The sequence below is a fragment of the Cydia pomonella genome, chromosome 2 (assembly GCF_033807575.1).
Source record: "Cydia pomonella isolate Wapato2018A chromosome 2, ilCydPomo1, whole genome shotgun sequence".
Lineage (NCBI taxonomy): Eukaryota > Metazoa > Arthropoda > Insecta > Lepidoptera > Tortricidae > Cydia > Cydia pomonella.
The window spans coordinates 25,781,214-25,809,118 of record NC_084704.1 but is presented as its reverse complement, the minus strand read 5'-3'; the positions used below and the strand labels follow the sequence as shown (position 1 = coordinate 25,809,118).

Genomic DNA, 27,905 nt, shown 5'->3' with positions numbered 1-27,905 from the left:
GACTCACAGGTTTATTAACTGTTTATATTGCCTTCATTGATTTCTACCTTCTATACTTCATAAAAGGTCTCTAAAATGATTTAAGTGTGTTACGCAACTTTTGACTCAAAGGTTGGCACATTTCAATGACATTCATTATAACCTAAATAGGTACAAGTTTAGTCATCTATCACATGTAACTTGTATCTAGTATAAAATTAAACATGCAACATCAAATAACATGACAAAAAGTACACAATAACCTTGAGATGGTATGTTCTTTTAGTGGAGTAAAAACTGCAAATATTCACTACAGAGGGCGCTTTAGTTTTTCTTTGACAGGTATAGGTCGTTTGACAAATTTGTTAATTTGGTCGTTTGTCTGACCTGTTTTTCGGACCTGACGACTGGGTATCAAAATTATTTTGCTAGTTCAAATTACACTCTGTCAAGTTGACAAAGTTAAAAACTTGATTGGCTTGGGCCTATGTACATGAATGGAACGAATGATGGAATGATAATATCTGTGTGTATGACATTAACCAATAAAATGGCTGCTCTGTCTGTATACCAATACATGTGTCAGTGTGTCACACATACAATGAGAGTTTCGTTCATTCCATCCGTGCAAGATTTCGTGAACCGACTCCTAATATGCTGCTAATGGTCTGGTGCTGGTCGTCAGTAGGATAAACTAGCATTGACGAATTATTTTTTAAATCAAATGTAAATTTGCTACTTGTTTATTTACTAATCCTGACATTCTAACACACGAAGTCTATCATTACAATTTTTTTCGTTGCAGTGCTTTCTGCGTTGTTTTTAACCACATTGTTAGCTTCTATACCACATTGCTGCTTCTATGTTGTTGTATGCCTCTTGTTTTTCTTTTGAATTTCCTTACCTTCTCTTGAATTAAAGTATACTTTGTGAAAAAAATGTATACAACGAGAAAACCTATATATGTTAGTTACAACTACGTGACTAAGATTTCTATTTGACACTGCACATTAAAATACACTATATATATATACCTAATAATTTTAAAACAATACTCGAGGAACTATTTTTTTATTCCGCGTTTTTTTTTTCTTTATCGGTACTGTGCAGTCGTTTGTAAACACTGTAGGTATTACAACAGATGCACTTTATCATAATACGCGTTGTATACTTGTATTCACAGATAGCGCTTATGACTAATATACACTCTGATCGACATTTAATCATAGGTATTGAAAATTTGACAATGGTGCGACATCCCACTTAAGTGCAGTTTACCCGACCAAATATGGGAATTAATAAACCTCATATACATATATCCCACCGTCCGCTCAAAATGGCCATCATCAGCCCTCCTCTCAAAAGTTTGTCTTACACGCTGAGCCTGTCAACAATCGCAAAATGACTCACGATCACTTAGCCCGCTCCAACCGACGACTGGCTCGTGGACAAGTGTTGGTCGAAGTTTCTCCCGGGTGTATGTGTATTGTCTAGTCCCGCTATGAGTAGACGGTGTTCTTGTGCGAGCGGGTGAAGATGACGTCCTCATCGTCGACGTTGACGCTGTCAGCCGTGAGCGCCACTGTGTCGCTGTGCACCACGTGCGGCGACTCGTTGAATTCGTCCAGTTCCTCGATGCCAGCTGAAAATTCAAACGTAATATGATATACTGAAAATTAGGAGCAGACATTAGAAATACCTATGTGTATTTGTACTAGAATATGTGTGAGAATAAAGTTACACTTACGACTAAGATGTTTTTTGGAAACCTTACAAATAGATGTGCCCGCAAAATGGAGTGCGGTGTTAGGAAATAAGCTTATCACATGACTCTTAATGTAATTTATTTCCATTTTTATACTATATAATTTTTAAGAAAAAAAACCGACTAATGAGGGAGACCGGAGAGGGTGACGATTATTGTTGATTTTAGATTTCATACAATGAAATTAAAAAGACAGCGTCCTACGCCTAATTATGTAGAAAAGGAGGTAACATGTTTTTTTGCCACTGCACCCACCTTGACACATTTCAGATTTGCAGATGGTTGACTGGTAAGATAACCGCAATAGGGTAGTCGACTGTATTTAAGATCAATTATTTCACATCATGCATGAAATAAAGCACCAGATAATTATTAAAAAAACTAAATAGGATAGAAATATAAAAATGTGCCTTGAAAACCTAACTGCTTGGCAAAGAGAACAAATTGCCAAACGTGAACTATGCATCATTGAAGACGAGTTCCGTTCTGGTCATCATCAGCAGTTCCACTTCATCAAATGTCACTTCTACAACGTGGTATGGCCGAGTACATTTAAGGAAACTGAATGGCATAGTTATTGTTTTTTTTTTGTAAAAAGTAACAAATAACGTTGTCGTAAACACGAACATTATATTTAAATCCACAAAAGCAAAATAATAGAAAACTATGACATGTCGAATATCGATCGTCCGAGATAGCTTGCGTTTAGTAGGAAATGTTTAAACTCATACTAAACACTAATGAAAAGGCCTCAAGGCACGTGTACACGCACGTAGGGGCCTTATCAGATAAAAATAAATCATATATTCTCTCCAAAATGGAGTTAATTACAATACTGGTTTCTTTGAGAAACTTACTTAATTTCAGGAATGCACCCTTGAAATGAACGAACTTTAAAAATAACAACGTGTATACATAATTTTTAAGAAAAAAATCCGACTTCAATGAGGGAGACCGGTGAAAGAAATATGAGTGTTGATTTTGGATTTCATACAATGAAATAAAATAAAAATAGTCTTAAATCTAATTTGCTAAACAAACACAACGAAGAGGACAAATCGCCAAACATAAACTCAGCGTCGTTGAAGAATTCCATTCTGATCATCATCAGCAGTTCCACTTAATCAATTGTCACTCTTTTTTAAATGTAAATGCTTGATTTGTTAAAGAAATACAAAAATCACTGTATATATGCCTTTCACATTTGAAGAGTTCCCTCGATTCCTCATGGATCCCATCAACAGAACTGAGTTTTGACACAAACGGGATCAATCTGTGTATATATATATATATATATATATATATATATATATAATTAATTCAATCAAAAAAATAATTTTCGAAATCGGTTCAGAAATGACGGGGTTATAAACAAGTTATGAAGTAACAAACATAAAAAAAACTACTTACTAGATCTGGTTCAAACCAATTTTTCATTCTGTTATTTTAGAAGTTATAGGGGGGGGGGGGGGGGCACACACATTTTTTCACTTTGGAAGTGTCTCTCGCGCAAACTATTCAGTTTAGAAAAAAATGATATTAGAAACCTAAATATCATTTTTGAAGACCTATCCCTAGATACCCCACACGTATGGGTTTGATGAAAAAAAAAAAATTAATTTTATGACGTATTAAAAAAACCTACTTACTAGATCTCGTTCAAACCAATTTTCGGTGGAAGTTTGCATGGGAATGTATATCATATTCTGTTATTTTAGAAGTTATAGGGGGGGGGGGGGGGGGGGGGGGCACACACATTTTTTCACTTTGGAAGTGTCTCTCGCGCAAACTATTCAGTTTAGAAAAAAATGATATTAGAAACCTAAATATCATTTTTGAAGACCTATCCCTAGATACCCCACACGTATGGGTTTGATGAAAAAAAATTTTTTTAATTTTATGACGTATTAAAAAAACCTACTAACTAGATCTCGTTCAAACCAATTTTCGGTGGAAGTTTGCATGGTAATGTATATCAGATATTTTTTTTAGATTTTTCATTCTGTTATTTTAGAAGTTATAGGGGGGGGGGGGGCACACACATTTTTTCACTTTGGAAGTGTCTCTCGCGCAAACTATTCAGTTTAGAAAAAAAATATATTAGACCTAAATATCATTTTTGAAGACCTATCTCTAGATACCCCACACGTATGGGTTTGATGAAAAAAAAATTTCTTTTAAATTTTTATGACGTATTAAAAAAAAACTACTTACTAGATCTCGTTCGAACCAATTTTCGGTGGAAGTTTGCATGGCAATGTATATCATATATTTTTTTTTTGATTTTTCATTCCGTTATTTTAGAAGTTACGGGGGGAGCGGGGGGTGTCAGATATGCTTTCTGTTTATCTGTAGTTTAGGTATCTGTGGCAACACTGACAACTCTCTCTCTTACTCGATGATTCCAGCAATGATGGCTGTGCTGTGCTATTACTACTTTTATATAAACTAACTGATAATAAGTAATACAAGTGTTTATTAATCTCAAGAATAAAATTGTTTTTATTAACATCAAAACATAACATGGCGCTGCGGACATAAGAATCACAACGGTATGTCAAATAAAAAACTATTGGGACAAATAGAGAAAACTTTTCTATGGGACGCCATTTTGCATCACAAAAATGGACATGTTACGACCGCCAGCACCCCTGAATCTCTCAGGAAACAACATCAAACAAGCTTTCCATGATTGGAAACAAAAATTCCAACTATATTTTGAGGCGAGTGGTGCGGCCGAAAAGTTGACTGAAAAACAGCAAAGTGCACTCCTACTTCAGAGCATAGGTGATGAAGGCCTCGTGGTCTACAATACACTTGAGAACAAAGAAAAACTAACATACCAAGAAATACTCAAGAAATTAGAAGAACACTGTAGTCCACCAAGCAATGAAACATACAATAGACATATTTTTTTCATTCGGAAGCAAAAAGCTGGGGAAAATATAGAAGACTTTGTGACAGCACTCAAAAAACTTGGCTTAGACTGCAATTTCGAGAAACTCAAGGATGGACTCATTAGGGACCAGATAATAATAGGATTAATTGACAACGAACTAAAGGAAGACTTACTTAGTGTAACGGATTTGACTTTGGAGAGATGTATAAATATGAGCAGAGCGGCTGAAGCTACAAAAGCTCAAATGGATACCATCAAGAACAAAAATGAGGTAGCAAGAATAGAAGTGGGAGCGGGATAAAGAAGGAACATAAAAAGGAGCACTCTAGTGATAAAAGGCAGCCCTCCAGGAGCAGAACCAGAGAGCAGTCATACGGCAGACAGCAGGGTCAAGCGCACACAAGACAACCAGAACCGTCATATCATAAGAAACCTTGTGGCAGACAACATGGCTATGCAAAGTGCCCAGCATTTAACAAGAAGTGTGTGAGGTGCGGCAAATACAACCATTTTGCGACTATGTGCCTAAACAAAAACTATGCATCCGTCTAGGTGAACTTCCATATGAATATAAAATAAAATTACAAGACAATAATGTACCAATTGCTGAGCGACCCCGGAAAATACCATTTCAATTAGAGGAAAAAGTTAAAACTGAGCTGGACAAACTGGAGCGTGCAGGTGTCATAAGAAAAGTTAGTGAACCAACGGAATGGGTAAATTCAATGGTAGTTACAAAGAAACCATGTGGTAATATTAGAATTTGCTTAGATCCTCAGAATTTAAATAAATACATAATTAGGGAACGGTATAAAATGAGCACTTTTGAGAAATTAGTAGCCAAAATGCCTTCTGCTAAATACTTTAGTGTCTTAGATGCATCAAAAGGATTTTACATGATTAAATTAAGTGAGGACAGTCAGTTATATACAACATTCAATGCTGGTAACTTTGGTAAATATTGTTACATACGCTTACCTTTTGGTTTGAATTCGGCTCCGGAGGTATTCAGTAGATATTTTTAAGGACATTACAGGAGTAGAACAGTACGTTGATGAGCTTATAGTATGGGGGGAAACAATTGAACAGCACAATGAAAGATTAAAAATGGTGTTAGATAAAGCAGAGAAATCAGGTGTTAAATTTAACAAAGATAAATGTCAGTTTGGGGTAACAGAAGTGAAATATGTAGGACATATTTTGAGTGGTGATGGTATTAGACCGGATCCAGAGAAAGTTAGAGCTATTGTGAGTATGCAGGAGCCGAAGAGTAAAAAACAATTGCAAACAATATTAGGGATTGTAACATATGTAGCAAAATTTGTACCTAATTTCTCAGATGTAACTTTTTCATTGAGGGAACTACTTAAAAAAGATTCTGAATTTGTATGGGGTGATAAACAAAAAAATGATTTTGAAAAGCTAAAAAAAGTGTTAACTTCCCAACCAGTTTTAAAATACTTTGATATGAATACTCCAATAACTCTATCTGTTGACAGCAGTAGCACAGGATTGGGTGCTGTCTTACTTCAAAATAATGCTCCTATAGCATATGCATCTAAAGCTTTAACAGAAACTCAAAGATCGTGGGCTCAAATAGAAAAGGAACTTTTAGCTGTAGTATATGGATTCCATAAATTCCACCAATATATTTATGGTAGACATGTACAGGTAGAGACAGACCATAAACCGTTAGAACATATTTTAAAAAAACCAATGAATGAGACTCCATTAAGATTACAAAGGTTAAGACTTCAATTACAAGGATATGACCTAGAAATTAAATAAAGACCTGGCAAAGAACTATTAGTTGCAGATGCTTTATCAAGAGCTTATGTAAATGATACTATATGTAACAAAGAACTTGATGAAAAGGTAGAATTGCATGTATGTTTAGTGAAACAAGGCATAAATTTAAGTAAAGAAACATGGGATAAATTAAAAATTCAAAAAGATCAGGATCTGTGTTTATTAATAAAATACATTCAAAATTCCTGGCCTCCTTCTAAAGAAATTCCTTTACAATTAAAATATTATCATTCCATAAAAGATGATATCTATATTTCAGACGGATTAATTTTCAAAAATACTGTAGTTGTTGTACCTAAGTCCTTAAGAAAGGAAATGCTTAAAAAAATGCATTACAGTCACTTAGGCATTGAGAAATATAAAAGTAGAATCCGAGGTTTGCTATTTTGGCCATTTATGATAAAAGAATTAGAGGATTTAATTCAAAATTGTGACTCATGTTTAAGATATCAGAGAAATCACTCCCATGAACCGCTAGTGTTAAGAGTAACAAACCTTGGGACATAGTAGGAGCTGATATGTTTTTTGTAAATAATAAAATTTACATATTAATTGCAGATTATTTAACTAAATATGTGGAACTTGTTGAGATGAAGGAACAAAGTTCAGAGTGTCATATAAAGGCATTAAAGTGTGTATTTGCACGGTGGGGCATACCCAAAATATTGTATACTGATGATGGTTCGCAATATAGAAGTTGGCAATTTAAGAATTTTGTAGAGAATGGGAATTCAAACATATAGCTTCCTCTCCCTATTATGCTAGATCTAATGGATTTATAGAAAGAAAAAAACAATCTATAACAAAGATGATTAAAAAATGTATAGTGGATAAGAAAGATATTTACTTGGCCTTATTAGAATACAGAAATACGCCTATAGATCAAGAGTTACAATCTGCCAATGAATTGCTTATTGGAAGACAAGTAACATCTTTCTTACCAACTAAAGACAGATATAAGAAAGTTAACTATAACAATGTTAAGCAAAAAATAGAGAAAAAGAGAGAAATGTATAGATATTATCACGACAGGAAAAATAGAGGCAAAATTAATAGTTTTAGTAGTGGACAAAATGTATATTTTCATGATAAGAATGATAATAAAAAACTTAAGGGAAGGTTAGTTTCAGAGGAAGATAATTATATAAATTATTTGATAGACACAGGAGGCTCTATAATTAAAAGAAATAGGTATCATGTGTTCAGAGGGTCACCTGGTGAAGATTATAGTTTGGCTAGAAAACATGTAACTTTTAAAACAGAGGACAATGAGAATGTGTTGAACAATGTAACTGAGAATAACGAAACTGAGCCTGTTATGATTCATGAAAATATAAGTGATGCAGATATGCCTAATGATAATAATAGTAATCATTACAATATAAATGATAATGGTGTAAGGTCACGGTCAGGAAGAGCTATTAAAAAACCTAGATACCTGAGTGATTATGTATCTTAATAGCTCTACCTGATTTTAACTTAGAATAAGTACTTACTTTCAGATAAGGTAAAGAAGGGGGATGTGAGATATGCTATCTGTTTATCTGTAGTTTAGGTATCTGTGGCAACACTGACAACTCTCTCTCTTACTCGATGATTCCAGCAATGATGGCTGTGCTGTGCTATTACTACTTTTATATAAACTAACTGATAATAAGTAATACAAGTGTTTATTAATCTCAAGAATTGTTTTTATTAACATCAAAACATAACAGGGGGGGGGGGGCACATTTTACCACTTTAGAAGTGTCTCTCGCGCAAACTATTCAGTTTAGAAAAAAATGATATTAGAAACCTCAATATCATTTTTAAAGACCTATCCATAGATACCCCACACGTAGGGGTTTGATGAAAAAAAATTTTTTGAGTTTCAGTTCTAAGTATGGGGAACCCCCAAAATTTATTGTTTTTTTTCTATTTTTGTGTAAACATCTTAATGCGGTTCATAGAATACATCTACTTACCAAGTTTGAACAGTATAGCTCTTATAGTTTCGGAAAAAAGTGGCTGTGACATAATCGGACAGACAGACGGACATGACGAATCTATAAGGGTTCCGTTTTTTGCCATTTGGCTACGGAACCCTAAAAACAACCGAATTGAGAACCTCCTCCTTTTTAACCGACTTTAATTTCATAGAAGGAGTTCTGTATTCGGTTAAGGCTATTTTTTTTTAAATTTATTGTCTTAAACATGTCTAAAATAAATGAACTAAAAATAGGCCTAAAGCTTCCAACGTTACTAAAAAACTATTACATAGAAATGTAAATTACGCAATTATATAAATTACCGGTTTAATTGTGTACTGCACGCAAGTAAAGTAACAAAACTTACAAAACTATGAAAAATATGACTATGGAACCAATTGATCAATTTCTATAAAACAAAATTTGCCGCACTTTGAACACGGACAAACTATGAGCAAAAATATCTATATCGTTAAGAGATTCATTATACAAATTACAAGTACGCCTAAAAAAGAGTTTTTAGCATACCATACTGTGTACCACAGGAGGAAATAGAAAATGTAGGTTTAGAACGTGAGTGGAACCGAGAAATTTTGAAGGAAACGCTATCTAATAAAAGGTTAGAATCTATGTGATTTCTAATAATTTTAAATAAAAATAAAACATCTAGATATGCTCTTCTTTTCTCCAACGGAGGGAGACTATGTCTAGCTGCTGACGAAAAATAATCAGTTATAGCGGCCGGTTCTATACTCAAAGAACTTACAAAAAAAAATCTGAATCCTTTAAAGTAGAGACTTATGAATGCCAAAATGTGGGCTCCAAACAACACTGCCAAACTCCAAAATACGACGGACGAAAGAGTAATACAAAACTTTTAACGTGAATGGTGTAACGTGAATACTTTTGAATGGTTTACTTAAACGCAAAATCATTCCTAATTTTTTATAATGCTCTGGCCGCAATATTATCTATATAATCAACAAAGGAGAGTTTAGCATCCAGAGTAATCCCTAAATCTCGGATCGACGACACCCGTGAGAAACTGCTACCAGCTAATTTATAATCGAAAGTTATAGGAAAATGCGATAGTAGCATTTCTTAGCTCAGCGTTTAGAATTAAGTGATTTCGCTGAAAATAGTCCTCAAATTGTGACAAATCGGATTGTAACGCAACACAATCATCGTAATTCCTAATAGTCTTATATATTTTTTGTGTCGTCTGCATAAAGTATGTGGGATGAAGACTAGAAAAGGCCCCAGGTGAGATCCCTGGGGAAACCCTGAGGGAACGGGTAGAAACTTCGACCTATAGCCCTTGAGTGCAACCGCCTGACTTCTATTACTAATGTAAGAATTAAACCACATAAAGAGGTCACTGTTTATACCGATCCTGAAAAGCTTCTGAAGTAAAATAGAATGATCTATTTTATCGAATGATTTATTATTATTATTTATGAAATCGGTATACACGGCGTCCACTTGATAACCGGCATCCAAAGCATAGATAATATGGTCGGTATAGGTGACTAGGTTAGTGTCGATGCTTCTACCTTTGAAAAAACCATGTTGATGCACAGAAATGTGTCGAGAGACCACAGGAGTCATTTCATTCGTTACAATTTTTTCGAAAACCTTAGCGAATACGCAAAGTTTCGAAATTGGTCGATAACGCTTAACATTATGTTTATCACCGCCTTTGTGCACCGGTGTAATGATAGTCTGCTTCCAGACGCTAGGGACAATGCCTTGACTGAGAGACTGAAAAGTTTAGCCAAGGGAGCCGCCAGCTCAGCGTAAAGTTTGGAAACTAATAATGGACGAATGTTATCAAAACCTGCACCCTTATTAACACATAAGTTTTTTAAATGCTTGTATACTAAAAAAAAAAAATATGTACGTTCACCGATTACTCCGACACCTGTGGTCCGATTTGAGTAATTTTTTTTTTGTTTGAAAGGAGTTACCTTCAAGTTGGTTGCATTTTAATTGGGTTCTGATCTGATGATGGGATCCATGTGGAATTGAGGGAATTCCTCAATTTTTAAAGCCACATGTATGGTGATTTGACTGTATTCTTAAGCAACTCAAGCATTTCCTCTCATAAAATACCAATTATATGTACTGCAACTGTACCCTTACCAAGAGTTTGACTTTACATATTAGCTGACATATTCGTAACTTACACCGAAAAAAATATTTTTCTACAATACTACCAGAACGTATAGTAGTTATAAAATATAGTTATACCTACTAAAATCTGGTAGTAATAACAAAAAATGTTGTATCGTGTAAAACTTGTTTTTTAAACATCACTGTTTAATTCTAGTTAAATGCAATTTAGTACTGCTTACAATTTCGTTGTATATGTAAAGATGCAAGTGTTGTAAATATTAAACGTTTGTCTCGTTTAATATATGCATCGTAACACTAACTATTGATATGTAAAAATAAAGATACGAGTGTACACGTTACAAGTTATTATGTTATGGCTACTATAATGCATTGTATTCTGAACGAATCAAAAAGTTGTGCCAACACCATGGTGTATGCGCCGGTGGCGGGGGATGGAGAAAGGAATTGCGCAAGTCACAGAACAGCCATTGCCCCAGCGTCTTTCGTTGCGACGGTCGGTGTTTTTATTTACTTAGTTCCTGTCCATAATTTAACTGTAAACTAGTACAAGTGTATAGTATAAGTGTGCTTAAAAACTTGTCTGTTTTGTGAGCATGGACGAAGATCTAAGAAACTATCTAATAACGTGGAACCTGGAGGAATATACGGAAATTTTCGAAAGTAAGTAAAAAGCTGATGTTATGGTCGAAATTAATGTTTGTCATCACTCGCTTGTATTCATTATTAATAAATAATTATGAATGCTTTGTATTCAATTCCGCTGTAAAATAGTTTTAGCCATATACTCGAGGTGTGGTGTGTGGTTGTACTTACCTAGTTTGTGTTTGATACCTTTATAGTTATTTCGCGTGACGACATATTTATTGTAACAAAATGGCGTCATTTGATGGCTATGCATTTTATCCATGTCATTTATCGACGAGAGTGATATTATAACTCATGTATTCATAAAACAAGTAGCTTGAGCAGTTCTTTTGCCTTTTCTAACTAGGTTGTTGCACATTAGGATTGACGCATATATACGTATTTACTAAGTCAAATACAAAAACGATGTTTTAAATTAATTATTTATTTGTTCTCAGGTGCAGCCACTACATTAAAAGTATAACCAAATCCCTCGTGGGGGGCAGTCATGTTAACCTAGCCTGCTAGACCCTTTTATTCATACTGTTCTTGATATACTTTAAATAATTTGAAGATGCTTTATAATTATCATTATTTAGAAAACCAATAATAAAGCGTTTGATTTTATTTCTCGTATTATTTTACTTTTAAATTGTCTACGATTTGTGCGGTGTACTGGTTATATATTGTTCACGTAACCAGAACCCACTGTGCTGAAGGGACTTCTAAACGGGCCATATTTTTACTGCAATATGTGGCCGGCAACTATTAGTGTCCCTTTCTAACATGTGAGAGAGGACACCAATAGTTGCTGGCCACATATTGCAGTGAACATATGGCCCGTTTAGAAGCCCCATTAGCACAGTGCGTTCTGGTAACGTGAACAATATAAAACCAGTAGGTACACCGCACAAATCGTTCAGTTACACATACCAAATACCTTGTTATAACAACAGGATAGGAACGTATATGTTACTGTATTATTTAGTAACCATTAACAGACTGGCTAATTGGGGTTACTAAAAGTCTTATACCCACTACTAGGGTGCATGGGTATACATTACATTTCTGCACTTTATGAATTATTATTATACGCTTCATAGAGTTAACAAATTTAATTTAACCAGAATGGTCTGGTTATGTTTACAAAGTGTCCTGTCGTCACATATACAACAAGACAATATAGTACAGCTAACCAGATTCTGGTTACCAGTACCAGGTTTTTTTTTCAGTGTACGTACTATCTATACATCTCGCTCGCACTAATAGAACGCCAGTACGAGCGAGATGCATAGAAAGTCAGTTGTCAAAAATAATCAGCTTTATGGCTACACACATTACAACTGTAGTAATAGGTATTATAAACGTGATATTAATTCTGTCTGTCTCTTACCTTACCTACCTTACCTTTTCACGGCTAAACATCTGAATCGATTTAGGTGAATTTTGGCATGAGTCTGTTTTTGAATTGTTTTATATTTTGAAATGAAGTTCTCTGGATAAGGAACTGGAAATAACTCAGTCTCAATTCCACACTTGCGTGCTATGGACAGTTCGAACATTAGTAAATATAGTTCTTTAAAAATTACGACGGCAGTAAACGCATTGGATTTATACTAATATACAGACAAACATGGTATGGACTGCGCTAAGAAGGTTCGACCGAATGTTCTTAGATACTTTCCTACAGAAAGTATGTTAATTGCTGTCGTGTAAGGCAATCCAACGTATTGTATTTACATATTTATATAGCCGCATCCTTATAGAATCGCACCAAAATCATGGTATGCTTCAAAGTTTGGCTTGGCACCGACTTCAAACAGTTGGTAACACATATACTTAAAAAAAGGATAATATTTTATTTTATCCTTTTTGAAGTCGATTTACTTTTTTTTGTAAAAAGTTTTTATGAAATCCTGAAGTCGGTTAAAAATATAGAAACTCACATTGAAACTTTCATCTGTTAGTTAGGCATTATGGTTCTTGAGATACAGCCCACCGACAGAGGGACAGCGGAGGCATAGAAATAGGATACCGTTTGTCACCTTTCGGATACGAAACTCACCTGTGTAGTCAGAGGGAGCCAGCAGCAAGTACTGTTCCGATCGAGTGGGCCACAGCAAATGTGTCATCACGCAGAACGCCAGGCAGTCCGCCGAATATGTTATACCTGAAATGATAGCAGAACCTTCAAAAACAGTTCCAATTCTCGCAGTTCTATATTAAACCTATTGGTTATTCGTATTCCTCAATTGCAACATTTGCAACCAAAAGAATTTTATGCATACTCTCTTAAGAGACTAATTTTCATTTAGCAAACGGCTGTTTAGCCACTTTTAATACCCAGGTGAATCAACTTTGTCAAGCGATGCCATAGTTACGTTCTCCTGGGTTCACCCAGGTAAGAGTGATGTTTCAACCACTTTCGTGGTAGTTATAGACCCCTTCCATAATGGGCAATTTACTAAGCAAGTTAGGAAAACGTAATGAAATAAGGAATCTAACAAACTTACACTATTGTCCCCTGGCTGGTGGGACAGCAATATATTATATAACATGATCCACCTACATTTCCGGGAAGACTAAAAAATGTCAATAAAACATAAAAGTGCTTACCGAGTAAAAACTTAAACCTCCACAATGGGCTAATCTGCAGTGCTATCAAAGCAATGACCGGCAGATACACGAACCACACCAGGCTCGAGGCGCCGAAGTGCAGCAGGAAGTTCAGCTTGGCCATGTTGTGCTCGTACATCATCGTGTTGCGTAGCTCCAGCACGAACCACGACATGATGGCCACGCGCAGGGTGAGGATGAGCCAGCCCGGCCACGTTTGGTATTCGTCTATTTCCTCTATTATGTCTACTTCCGTCTGAAATTTCAGTCAGTTTTATTCATTCGCATTAGGTGCTGTTAAATAAAATTAGTACGGGATAGTCTTTCGGAATGAATTGCCTGCAGATCTTTATTCCTTCAGCAGGGCGATAGTTCTGAACTCAAATAATCGTTGCCAGTTATCTACCACGAGACTGAAGGTTTCCAACCTTCACAGTACGACGATATATACCTAGAACGTGTCTCTACTCTCTGGACATTGACCGAGATCCCGAGTAGAGTTCCTTCTCAGTAATGTTCTAATATGGTACATTATTTAATTAGATAAACATAAAAGAATAATATTTTAGAGGTTAAATTAATTCAAATAAATCATCAATAAATAGAAGAAGATTAAAGTGACACTAGTGACATGACATACTCTTTAATTACCGTGTATCTACATACAGGCAGTTCCTAAGTATTAAATCGTCAATTCTGCGTTAATACTGTGTGGTTTGGAATCAGACTTTGTACATAGAAATTTGTTGTCCCTGGACATAGAATAGGACGTGTCGATTAGGGTATTTCTAACCAAGAGACACGTTGTACAGTCGTCTGAAAATATCGGTACAAAAAAGTGCCAAAAATATGTATACACGACTTTATTGCCCATATATTAAAATAAATAAGTAAATAAAAATATGAATATAAAAGGACATTATTACACAAATTGACTAAGTCCATTGATGTACGTAATAGGGGTAGATGAGGTACCAGGCGCTCGATCGTGAGCCACAAAATATAGGTTCCGGGACCTATATTGAATTAGTCGTACGGGTGACGCTAAAGTGTCAACATTGTCATCAAATTGGATAAAATATTGCCAAAGAATGCCGTGTTGTGCCTTTTTCCAGTGCTTCAATAGCTCCAAGCACAAAAACAAAGCTCACGGTATCACTTTTCATTCGTAAGTACTGTTATAACATTTGAAAACATAATTTTTTCTAAATAATATTTAAAATTTCCTTGTTATTGAGTGAGCGCGACAGCTAAATAATGCATTACCCATGTGAGAAACACGTTTATCCGAGTGTCAAGTAGACATGCCCGCTTCATGCATTGTAGAGTCAGCAATTTTTTTTATAAATATGCAACTTTTTAAATCATGTGCTCCTATTCCTTGAAACTATAGAATAACCAAAACTCCACTTTTTGTTAACCAAAAATCCACTTTTTCTGATAGTATTTTTAAAACAATATCTTGCATTAACTTGAAACCCAAATATCGGGAATAGTCCATCAAAAATTACTAAATAGTACTTGTACAACAATAGGAAAACTATGGACAACATTTTTAACGAGAGCTCGGATTTACAATTTTAATATGCGAGTTATAGTGTAGTTTTAAGATGTATTTATGTATGTTGAAAACTGTGTAAAAAATATTTAGAACAGATATTAAATCAATCAAATTTAACCTATTTATTTACTTCCCTTTATCATAAACAAAAGAAATAGGTAAATAATAATCATCTCTATTTGTCAAGTAAAATGTATGACGACTGGTCTGGCCTAGTGGGCAGTGACCCTGCCTATGAAGCCGATGGTCCCGTCCCGGGTTCAAAGTTGTAATGATGGAATCCATGAAGAATTGAGGGAACACTTAAAATCTTATAGGTATAGGTGGAACTGCAGATGATGAACAGAACGAAACTCCCTAACTACGTATTGACCGTTTGACTATTTGTTTTAATTTGTCCTCTTTGTAGAGCAACTAAGGTGATGAAAATGAAAACGATGAAAATCAGAACGAATACTTTAAATTGAACATTCTAATGTAAGGGCACGCTGCCGACTCAAATCGAGAAAAGTGGGACATTGCTAATTTCGCCTTGGATAGGGAACGATTTAAAAAATATAACAATTTGCATTTTTTTAACTAAAAATGAGTATTAACGTTAAATAAATGAAAACTATAATGTTTAGAGAAAAAACTTTCACTTTTTTCTTTTTTTAAACGAGCTGTAGCAGTGGAAATGCCTAAACGATTGAATTGTGAGTCGGACTCTCCCATGAAGGGTTCTGTACCACCAAGTTTGCATGGTAATGTACATCATATATTTTTTTTAGGTTTATCATTCTCTTATTTTAGAAGTTACAGGGGGGGACGGACACATTTTACCACTTTGGAAGTGTCTCTCGCGCAAACTATTCAGTTTAGAAAAAAATGATATTAGAAACCTCAATATCATTTTTAAAGACCTATCCATAGATACCCCACACGTATGGGTTTGATGAAAAAAGATTTTTTTGACTGATTCTAAGTATGGGGAACCCCCAAAATTTATTGTTTTTTTTCTATTTTTGTGTAAAAATCCTAATGCGGTTCATAGAATACATCTACTTACCAAGTTTGAACAGTATAGCTCTTATAGTTTCGGAAAAAAGTGGCGCTGACATAATCGGACAGACAGACGGACATGACGAATCTATAAGGGTTCCGTTTTTTGCCATTTGGCTACGGAACCCTAAAAACTAGTAGCTCTGTGAGCTGTAGACCTCGCGAGCATAGCTTATGGCTCTTCTACACGATGGCCCAGCGTAGGCAAGTCCTAGGGGCGTATTTATGCGTTAGAGCAGCGGTTCCTAACTTGGGGGTAATTACCCCCGTAGTGGTAAATCTGGTATTTTATGGAGGTAATAAGCTCAATTAAATATAACAGAAATTAAACCTGTAAGAAAGAATATTGATATTTATTGGGAGTAGGGGTAAAATCGGGTTCCCTAGTTAGTCATAGGGGTGGCAGAACTGACAAGGTTAGGAACCACTGCGTTAGAGGGAGCAGGTGATATTGCTATCTCATTTCACCGCATAGCTGCGTCCCTTAGATTGGCCTACGCTAGGCCATCGTATAGAGGAGCCCTTAAAACTGAATAAATGTATGGCTCCGCTGTTTAGAAGAATTTATAAAAACTAAATTGACAAAAAAACATAATTATCGAATAGGATGGTCCAACTTTGTATGTAGAAAAAAGTTGAAAGGATTTTGTCTTCACATGGCTCCCTTTATAGAACAGTAATGTATGTGCCAAATTTGAACTCATTTGCGAATGATTAGGTGGTCGCTATGATTTTGTGATTTGCAATATCCTCATACAAATAAAAAAATGCAAAGTTAACTAAAACAAAAAAAAACTATTTCCATCTTTTTTAGCATACTTATAAATAATAAATAAAACGAATAAAGAGCCCTTAAAGACATTTCCAAAGCAGAATTATTGATGGGTCAATTTATTTTCATACTATTTTGTATAGCAGTATTGTTTCATTTATAGCGACCTCTAAATAATGTTAATTGCTCTTAATTTTTTATACATACTTTTTCGTATATCAGAATTGAAAAAGCCCGCACGGAAAAGGAATTTTCATTAATTATTAACTAAGGCAACTTTGTAGACACGTAAATTTACTGCCATCTTTGGATATATGATTAAACCTTTTGGAACGTTATGGTGCCATCGCTCGAAACGATGCTGTCAAACATTTGGCCTTTTATCTATTAGATGGCGCCACTTTTAGGTTTTTAACAATTTTAACATATATTAGTAAACGAATAAGGATCATAAAGATCATCAAGGAAAGGAAAGTAAAATGGCGTTCTACAAATTTTTATCATGTGTCGAAAGATATAGCAGCAATTTTACAGTAGCAACAAAATTTTGTATGACAATCCACCTCCATTTCAAATTTTCTTTGCCAACGCCTACAAAATGGGAAGGAGAGAGAAAATACTCCCTTGTCAAACGCCCACAGTTACTCGGTCATCCCCTGAATGGTAAAAGTAGAACCACCTCCATCTTCGTCGGCAGAAGAAGGGCCATCAGAGCTTCACTCTGTAATGTTTTATCTCTATAGGATTTGGCAATTTAATCCGCTAAAACATCATTTTGCTACATCGAATACCTTGACTCAAATATCAACAGAAGATATATAATAAATCTTCGGAACATTGTGTTCCTGCAAATTTGTGCCCTGAATTTTTGTAGACAAGATTATAGCAAGCATCGCTGGCTCTTAGTAATCTATATGCATCAAAATTTTCAAAAAGAATGCCACGAACCGTACCGAAACTTTCTGCGGCGACTGCACGCAGGAAATATGTTAGAAAACCGTTTCCCTCTTTTAGCTATGATATATAAAAAAAAATTATTAAAGCAATATAACATACATTTACGTTTAAACTTCTATTCCTAATAATAATATCAATATTCCAATCTACAACTACGTCTCTATAGCAAAGCCAAAATTGATAAATTAATCTAAATGCAATAACTGCTCAGATTTTTTAATCATGAACCCGTTTTAGCCTGTCCTTCTCCTCGAACTATAACGGCTGTAAAAAAGTTCAGACAATAAAACTGAAACGAATACGCTTTGCTCGCGCTTCGTGCTCGCTTGATCAACAATACGAAATTTAAATGCAAAAAAAATACAAAATGTTACAATTCAGGGAATAGATCCAGGGTCCTCTTCTCTCTCCCTGTTACAAAGCTTAGTCAATAAAAAATAGGAAATTAAAGTGCAAAAAAAACAAATAGATTTCATTGTTCGGGATTTGAGCCCGGAACCTCATGATTGTAAAGCTAGTGTATTCCAATTGAGCCACGAATAGATATATGTGACACGGTGAAATTAGGCTACTTATTCTCGATTAAAACCTAAATATCTAAATACCCCTTAAACCAACGTTCTAAAATATCTGAATTTTTCGCAAATCACTCTGTAACCATGTCTCACAAGGAGGAAGCTCTTATGATATCGATACGGCTATTTGTTTAGGCGCGACGTACCATGACTCCGCCATTTTGTAAAAATTCCAAAAACAGGATCGACAAAAAATTCTATTTGATCATAGAATATGGTCGCAAAATTTCACGCGAATCGGTTGAGAATTGCGACCTGTAGAGGAGAACATCCGGACATACGAAAGCAGATTGCGCGAGTCAAAACGTAGACCTACGCTACGCTTCGGTCAATAATGTTCGGTTTCGTTTTTGATACAATTTTTTTCTCTCCATACATTATAATTTTCCTTTCTAAACCGCCCTCTACGCATTTTTTTTTTAAATTGTATAGATAAACTATCGGTTTTACATATAAAATACATACGGTTTTACATATTTTATTTAGTGTGTTAGCGAAAAAATAATGTTTTACATAAAATAAATAAAGTGCCTATTTATTTTAATTTCGTATATATTTTATAAATATTTGTTTCCTGACGCTACCTAAAGACCGAGGTTGAAGGCGCTTATTCCCATGACTTACAACTTGTCCAATATAAGTGAATCTGTATACGTATCGTAACTATGAATAAACAGGGTTCACACTTTTATATTGGTTCTCTTGAGTCGTGCGCTCGGTGAACGATTGGAATATATAAATACCAGGTGTAACTACGAATTACCAGTGATTACATTATCTCTTGTCAAGCGTACCTGTCTTTTCCGAAAAACCATCAGAAGTGAAACCTCGAGATCCCTATCAACTGAGATCATATCGTTATACTGGTTTTCTCGAGGCGACACGTTAGTTGAACATAGTGAATAGTCGACCAGGGTTTCAGAAGTATAAAACGAGGGTCAATTTCATGCTTTAAAAATATGATAGTCAATCATTTGATATTAATCTCAGTGTAACTCGCTCGCTCAGATATTTGCTTGAGAGAGACGGTCTAAGATTAGGTAATATCAAATCATTGATATTTTCTAAAAATCGAAATGACTTAATATCACTTTGAGACGACAATGTAAGAAGTATGTACGTCTCGTCTACACATTTGTATAATGTTATTAGTTTTTCTCTGTTGCACCTCGACGAATACGCAAAATATAGGGGTCTCGCTTGCGCAGCACTGTTAACTATATTTGGTTATCCCTGTTGCTCGTTGTGCACATATACATTATATTATAATGGTGTGTAGTATTTGCAAATGGATGGGTGCTGGACCAGATTTTAGTTTTGTCAACTATTAACGTCACATATCTACCCCTTTTACCTAAATCAATGACTAAGTCCAACAGTAAGTATTAAGGTAGTGTATTGTTGTGCGTTTAGGGCCAAAAAGTGATACTTGCGTAAAAATGGTGCTTAGAGAATAGTTTAAAATGTATTACACAAATATTCCACTTATTTTTGCTCCCATCTATTACACTTGGGAGCCAAAAAATCGACAACTCACGCACACGCTCATAAAGTTTGCTATAGAGAGTCCGTGCGAATTAGCTTCAAAGCAACTCGGTCTTGCATCGAGTTATTCATTTAAATAAAAACTTTAAGTTTAACCATATAAGGTTTATATTGGAAAAATGCACGCACATATTCATAAAGTCCGCGAGTACTGAGGGGCCTACGCCGAACACCGAAGTACGCAAATTGCGGGCAACTTAATCTTTTACTCCAATCATGGCGTAATTAGGGTTACAGAGAAAGGTGCTCGTAATTTGCGAACTTCGGCGTTCGTAGTACAGAGGCACACGGAAACATGCTGCTTCATTTGAATTTAAACCTTAAATACAAATGGGTAAGATTTATATTGGAGTGTAATGTTTCACAATTTTGAATCGAGTGGCGTTTGCCGCGCGTATGGTTAATATTGCTATACAAAAACATTGAATTGTATAAATGGGTAAAATTATATTGTATTTTGCTATTGTTAGTACCAAATTTAGTAAAAACCTTTTAGAAAAAAGATAAATTTTATTACAAAATCCAAGATTATTATGTAGTTTCAAGCTTAATAATTTGATAACGTGCGTTTATTCAAAAAAGTACTGTTTGTAGGTTTGTAGTAATAGGTTCTAGAATTCGTGGGTGAAAATGGAATACTTAATGTTATGATAACAGTCCCGTCCCGGTTGTTACACAGGCGTTAATGTTGTTATGTATACATTTCTATATACATATAAGGTACATACACTACGCTACATACACTAACTGCAAAAGGTTGCGCCCAAGGATACCACTAGCGCACGCTTCACTTTTATCATAAAAAAAGTACATAATGTTAAGTTAGGCGTTTTTGACGTGACAACGTCTTATAATTCGATGGAGCCGGCTGCACGCACGAAAAAACATGACTCATGCGGCGTTACCTCGCTCTGAGGCGTTCCATTAAGGCTTGAAGTGCAAGCGAAAGCGCGCAACGAGCGACAAAGAGGCACAACCGGCCTCCGCGTTCGGCAGCAATTGTATTTATGTGTACAAATAAATGTAACTTGATCAATTCAATTGTAATTTCCATTTACCTCCTCTATACCATACAAAATATCTATCAAACAAATAAAATTAAAATATTCTTTTAAAAAATGAAACCATTCCATCAGTATTTTCTTATGACGTTGTCACATTCAACTATCGTCAGTAAACCGACTTTACAGACAACCGTTTTTTTTTTGTTCCGAGTTGCCTAGCCAAAATTTCCACGCACCGCGACTGCTGTGTAGTGTTTCATGAATTCTTAGCTTCACTTCGCGCGCTCGCTATGATTACCTACCAAGTTGAAATTTAATCATTACTGAAGCTTTAGTATCTTTTCCTTTATGTTATCAATTCCAAGGTAATGTAATACGTATTGTTTTCGTTATGGATATATTTTTAATTTTAATGATGATTTATACGTTGGTTTGTGTAGCAATAATTTATAGGCAAGACGGTGGGAATCGAGTTGAATGGAGCCGCCGCCACTGGTACATGTAGAAAAGACCGATGACTCAGGAACAAATGTGTTCATCACACAAATAAAAGACCTTAAGCTTCATAGGTACGGTCACTACCCACTAGGTCAGACTGGTCGTCAAATAGTCCATAGTTAGTTAGTTAGTTAGTGCTTCTGGGCATTTTCCGCAAATCGACAACCATTGTGCCTATTTTGCGTGAAACGAGGTAGCGCTACTCTAACCACCCCAGCTCCTCCACGAAGCCTAGCAAAGTTTTCAGGTTGCTAATTGCCTATCCTAGTGTGCACGGAGTCCCTAGGTATTTGTTCCTGTATACTTCTACCTGTTTGCAGTCTAGGAGAATATGTTTTGTTGTTTCTTCTTCTTCCATGCAATAGTCCATATTTAATGGTATAATATTTATACAGTGACTTGCAAAACTTCATTAATTCATTCATAAACTGACCATGAAAATTTCCGGCTTAAAACCAGCCGATGGTCCATAGATGGTCCTAAAGTATGTGAGGTAATATGTAAAAAAATGCGGACTTACTGTATTCCACACATACAGCAATATATGTACGATGCCATATGCCAGCCACACGCCAAAAACCAACGGCTTGTATGTAAGCTCCAATCTTGTCACTGCCCAGCCTTTTGCCAATAACAGTAGCAGCAGCATAAAAAGGGTCTGAAATTTAACATTACAATATGCTTCAACATTGTGACAGTACATTAGCATTACTATAGAGGCCGGCAAACGAAGGGTTGCAGGCCAAGTAGATATAAACGGCCGAACGTAGCGAGGCTGGATTGGGATACGCGGCCGGCAACCCTGTTTCTGGCCGAGATTTGTATAGTGCATTTCTCAAACTTGCAATGAAATTAAAAGAAAAATGTAGACAATTTGTTTTATATGTAGGTTTACACCGCTAAAAATAAATTAGTAAGCTACCACTATTTGATGGTTGAATGCCAAGACGTTGTTTCTCAATTTGACGTTTAAAAACAAAATAAAGGTTGCTTTACAGGTTTATGTGTGTAAGGCTGTATGAAATTCCTTTACATATCATCTTCACTCATCGCACCGGATAGATAGTATTTCAGGACCTAATTTGAAGTAAGTCATGTGAACAAGTTTGAGAAAACATAATTTTTAATATCTAACTATTATCAACTCTTGCAAAGAAATATAAAATTTTGAATATAACAACATAGATGTTACTAAGAGCATTTCAATTTTAAGAATACAATTTACGTCTTTATATGTAGTACATTTCAATACAAGTGTGCAAAGTGTGTCATGTTTGTACGCCGAATATTTTTTTGAGAAATAAATATGCCGAATGTTTCGCAATTGAAGACTACATGAAGCACCCTACTAGTGTTGAGTTGCTCACTCGTGAGGCACCTCATTTGTACCACTCATTTTGTTAAATTGTCGCAGAACTTCACATTCACACCGCATAAATGTCATACATCACTCCTCTATTAATTTTATTCATTTACTCGCGCGCATCACACACAGCTCTTACCACACAAATCATTCAAACACTTCAAATTTTTTTAAAAACTCTCAGCCTTTCAAACTCACTCGCGTTCCTCACAACTCACAAGAGAGTCGTGAGGCGCTGTGAAGAAATGAGGCATTGACGTCATCGTACTCATCGTCCACACTATCAACTGCCCAACTACAAACCTTATTGCAAGGACAAAAGGTCCACCGAGAAATGCGTTGAGTTTGTACCAATCACTCGCCTCACTGTGACATCCCCTCAAAAATCCTTTCAAAATGAAACAATTAATTAGATTTACCGAAAGAGGGAGTGAGACAGACACGCGCCGTGCTTCAATAACACCTCATCGAAAATACGTTAAAAATGAAAGACGAAAGAAAACAAGCGTAAGCGTCCCCAAGCTTACATACATATTACGCCATTTTGATCCTAGCATTGCTAAGTTACTTGTCAAAAGCGAAAAATCTAAGTCATCAAAGAACCTAGCGAAGAAAGTTTTTTCTCTCTGTCGCACTTGTAAATTCATACGTAAGTATGAATGCAAAACTGCGTGGTTCGCGGTAGGCCTCCATATTTGTTAACTATTATTGTCCTAACGCGCATACCAGTATAACCTGACCTCAAGACTCATATTGCTGGTGTCATGTATAATCTGAATCAATTAGACTGGACAGTGAAATGGTTACTTGATAAGCGATTGAAATGCCAACCAAGTCTCACTGGGCATTTACGAAGCTTGCTTAGAAACAGTTATCGTTTAAGAGACCAAAATATTATTGAAATTATTGAAATATAATATTTATAAAAAAGTTATTATTATATATATAGCATTAGTTTATTAATAAAAAAGTAAATATAATTTGTATCTATACAATGAAGAAACAAAACATAACATTCGAATTTGTCAACGAGCTATGGAGCGAGCATCCTTAACATCAATCTTGTAGATGTTATATATTGACATGTGGGTAGATAAGAAGATTTGTGGGATACCTCCCGGTTCGGTTCGAGCTAGCAAAGCCAGCACACGTACGTAACATTCTGGCGACGAGGATTTAATTCGGGAATAGGCTAAAAAGTGCTTTAAACATAGTGCAAGAAACATTGATATTAGAAATAAAACAAATGTTATAGACGCGAAGTGGGCAGGCCACATAGCTCGTTACTCTGACAAACGATGGACACTAAAAGTGACAACTTGGAAAGGTCCAGTAGGCAAGAGAAAACAAGGAAGGCCAAAAGAACGGTGGGCAGATGAGATATCTAAAGTAGCCGGTACAAACTGGACAGAGATAGCCAAAGACCGAAGTGTCTGGAAAAATTTTGAGGAGACCTTTACCCGAACGGGACCTTAAATAAAACATCAACTTTTCTTTCTTCAAATATTCATATAAATACTCTTCATATTTTCAACTATTTAAAAAAAAATGTTTTTAATATTTAATATTGTATTTAAGGAATAAAAAGGTATATTATCATTTAAGAGTTCTAATCTTGAATTGACTTAAACTTGTATAAGTATTCAGGGCCTTACAAGGTAAAATTTAACAAGTTAACTTACCCGGCTCATAATATCCAGTATGTCCCCAGCCACATCAAGTCCAGTGAATCCTACACCATCTGCGGCAAACTTCACTGTGTGCAGGAAATTGAAGCAAATGGCACCAAACTCCAGTATGAGACTGCAGGTGAATAACTTTGTAACTGGGTGTTTCTGTGTCCTGAAAAATATATACAAAATAAACCTTGATTTAACATTCATAACTTACCCCCTTTTATATAAAACTTTACAAGCCTGAATTAGTTAATTTATGATTTATCCCTTTCTTAAAAATACATAATATAAAATGACAGATTAAGACAAAATGCTATTATAATTATTAGCTAATTGAGACTTATAGCGCTTTTAAGAATGACGCCATTAGTCCATAAAAAATATTAATATTCACAAAATTTAATACAGTTATATGTTATAATTATACTCATAACAAAGCAAAAAAATATTAATCTGTAAGTACTTAAATGATGAATATAATACAATGTTTTAATATTGTTTTTCTTAAAATGTATCATTATTATTCTGTTTAAGGAAAGTAGAGTTGCATGCTTTATGTTTAAATGTAATTGTTATTTCCTAGTCCATATGATGAATATTCATACAATACCATAGATAAGGATTATAGCATAATTTACCTGACAGCATAAATTTGCACTGGTACAAGGACAATATAGCAAAGCAGAAACACCAAATACAATTCAAGGGTGTTTTGATGCTCAAATGAAAATTGGTACATCAGGCTATTGTATAGACTTTGATTGGGATTCCCATTAACGAGCCAAAAGTCATATTGGACTTTTTGTGGGACATTGGTCATGGTTTTATTGTCTTTTGATGGTGCTCCTGTGTAATGATGCCATGTGCATGTTGTCTCATTGAGATAGCAGGATACCATGGACACATACCAGAACCTGTGGGTAAATAAATTAAACAGTATTACTACAATGCACATTTATTGATATTTACAAAGTCAGCTGCAGAGAACTATCTCTACTATGACCCCCCTGCAAACAAATTTATGAGCAGGGGGGCAGTGAATTTTAGTACGACATATGACAAAGTCTTTTCACTTAACTATTACACACATGTGGCTTTCCATTAGAGAAGGGTCCTTATGCACATACCGGGTGTTTTTGTTTTAGGAGCAATAACTTTGAGGATCGCTTCTGCACCACAAACGTAGCAACATAATTCTACGATGTTTGAAAATAACTTATGTTTACTAAAAATTAAAAAAAGAAGATTTTCCAAGCACGCAATGTATTGCGAAAACTATGAAGTTTGTAGGCTGACAGTAAATGTCAACTAGACTATTGGATGCTGTTCATTGAAAATACTATTTAGTTTGTTCGAAAAAATCATAAGTAATAAATAACACAATTATTTTAAGTTGTAGAACAAATGTTGCTACTGGTGCAGAAGCGATCCCCAAAGTTATTGCTCCTATGATGGAAACACACGGTATAGCTTGATTGACAAAGCAGTTATCCCCAGTTTGACAGAAATAATTTTCAACAATGCTAAAAGACTTTGCCATACAGGTTGCAGTTTACTCCTATATTTCGATAAATCATGTAACATCTAATATAAAGAGATTGTGCAAAAATTATTGCAGGTGACTATACAATAACTACAAATCCTTACTAATATTATAAATGCAAAAATAACTCTGTCTGTCTGTCTCTTCACATTTAAACCACAGAACCAATTGAAATGATTTTTTTGTTAGTTTTGGGAGTTTAGAGGTAATCTTTTCCCTATCATATCCCTGAATTGACACCGGGATGTTCCGAAGAGACATCCCAGGGGACCAATTTAAATGAAATTTGGTATAGAGATAGTTAGAGGCTCAGGGAAACACATAGGGTAGTTTGTTATTATAAGTCATCATCATCATTCTATGCAGACTAAAGTGGGCACAAACTAGTGTAAGTTAAAAGTGAAAACTTGTAGGGAATCCTAATACTATTCTCTTGCCCCACATTAATTTATTACGGTTTCAGATAAACTGCTTTATTAGACACTTGCATATTTTTAGCATAACCCCCCAAGGGTTGGCTGATGACAAGGGGCAGTAATGGGAATTCAATGGTTTTATTGAAAAATTATAAATTTATATACATACCTTGGTTGGCCTGGGTTCTCAATGTCATAAGTAAATTGACTTTTCTTTACAACATTCCAGAGGGAGTCTTCATCAACGCAAACTTCGTTTTTTGGGCAAGGGATGCGCCGAAAAAAATCCTGTCCTCCGGCATTACACTTAGGATGGTAGGCAGATGTATTCAAGTTCTGAAACATGACTTGACATGCCAGCTCCTTGTTTTCTATATCCCGATTTTTATAATAATGAATAAAATGATGCCTGTTCAACACAGCAAACGTGATAGGATACATAAAACGCTCTTTCGATGTGATATTGCCGAATATGAATCCATATGTTTCTTTTTGGTAATGGATGTCAGTTTTCTGAAAGCCAAATTTGACTACGAATTTGAAGAACTCATTTGTAGAAAATTCACCCTTTATGTGCATTGACGACGTATAGTCGAGCATGAAATAGAGGGAAAAAACAAAGACATATTTCATGTACATATTTAACACTTTTCTCTTACGACTCCACTTTACACCATTCTTATAATAACCAGATCACTGTCTATGTTTCATATACTACATATAGATTTTTTACATTTGCCATATTAGATCACATAAATGCCACGTTTCAAACATATTTTCTCCTAAATAATAAAACACAAAGATTCCATTCTCTCCTCCCATAGGTGGCAAAAATCTTGCTGGAGTGGAATGTCGTCTTGTTCATCTCGGTTTGCTTGACATTAGACTGACAGATGAAACGACCATAGACCATTGTAGAAGCTGTAGAACCCATGTAGAGCCAGAGGGCCTACCGCGAATCACGTTCGACGTGTTACATCTGTGTCGCACTTGTAAATATTATATGTAAGTTTTGTAACTAAGTGTGACAGGGAGACACTGCGTCGTACGTGGTTCGCGGTAGGCCCTCAGAAGTACACTTTTTTATTAATGCTGAATCCACATGGGCATTTTACACGTCAATATTTAAGTATTGTTTTTATACGGCCGGTTTTTTCGT

At 35.3% G+C, this 27,905-nt stretch overlaps 2 protein-coding genes across 2 annotated transcripts in view; one reads left to right on the top strand and one right to left on the bottom strand.

The window, feature by feature from the left end:
• LOC133534730 (protein retinal degeneration B) overlaps nucleotides 1-27,905 on the top strand; it is a 228,934-nt gene that overhangs the window by 23,216 nt on the left and 177,813 nt on the right. The gene's annotated exons all lie outside the window — the stretch shown is intronic.
• On the bottom strand, nucleotides 1,060-27,748 carry LOC133534736 (transmembrane protein 145). The gene is made up of 7 exons (XM_061873988.1): nucleotides 26,916-27,748; nucleotides 25,426-25,701; nucleotides 24,794-24,953; nucleotides 22,269-22,406; nucleotides 13,796-14,051; nucleotides 13,245-13,349; nucleotides 1,060-1,621 (listed from the first exon to the last, which is right to left on the bottom strand). The coding sequence occupies exons 1-7, from the start codon at nucleotides 27,383-27,385 to the stop codon at nucleotides 1,479-1,481; spliced, it is 1,548 nt and encodes a 515-aa protein (XP_061729972.1). The 5' UTR covers nucleotides 27,386-27,748; the 3' UTR covers nucleotides 1,060-1,478.

Bases quoted from the DNA above. Each gene is read 5' to 3' on its own strand.
- LOC133534736 (XM_061873988.1), bottom strand. From the start codon at position 27,385: ATGTACATGAAATATGTCTTTGTTTTTTCCCTCTATTTCATGCTCGAC. The intron at 22,407-24,793 runs GTAAGTTAACTT...GTTAAATTTCAG, and splicing joins TACTGGATATTATGAGCCGG to ACCCTTTTTATGCTGCTGCT. The intron at 14,052-22,268 runs GTAAGTCCGCAT...CTGAAATTTCAG, and splicing joins TGCTGTATGTGTGGAATACA to ACGGAAGTAGACATAATAGA.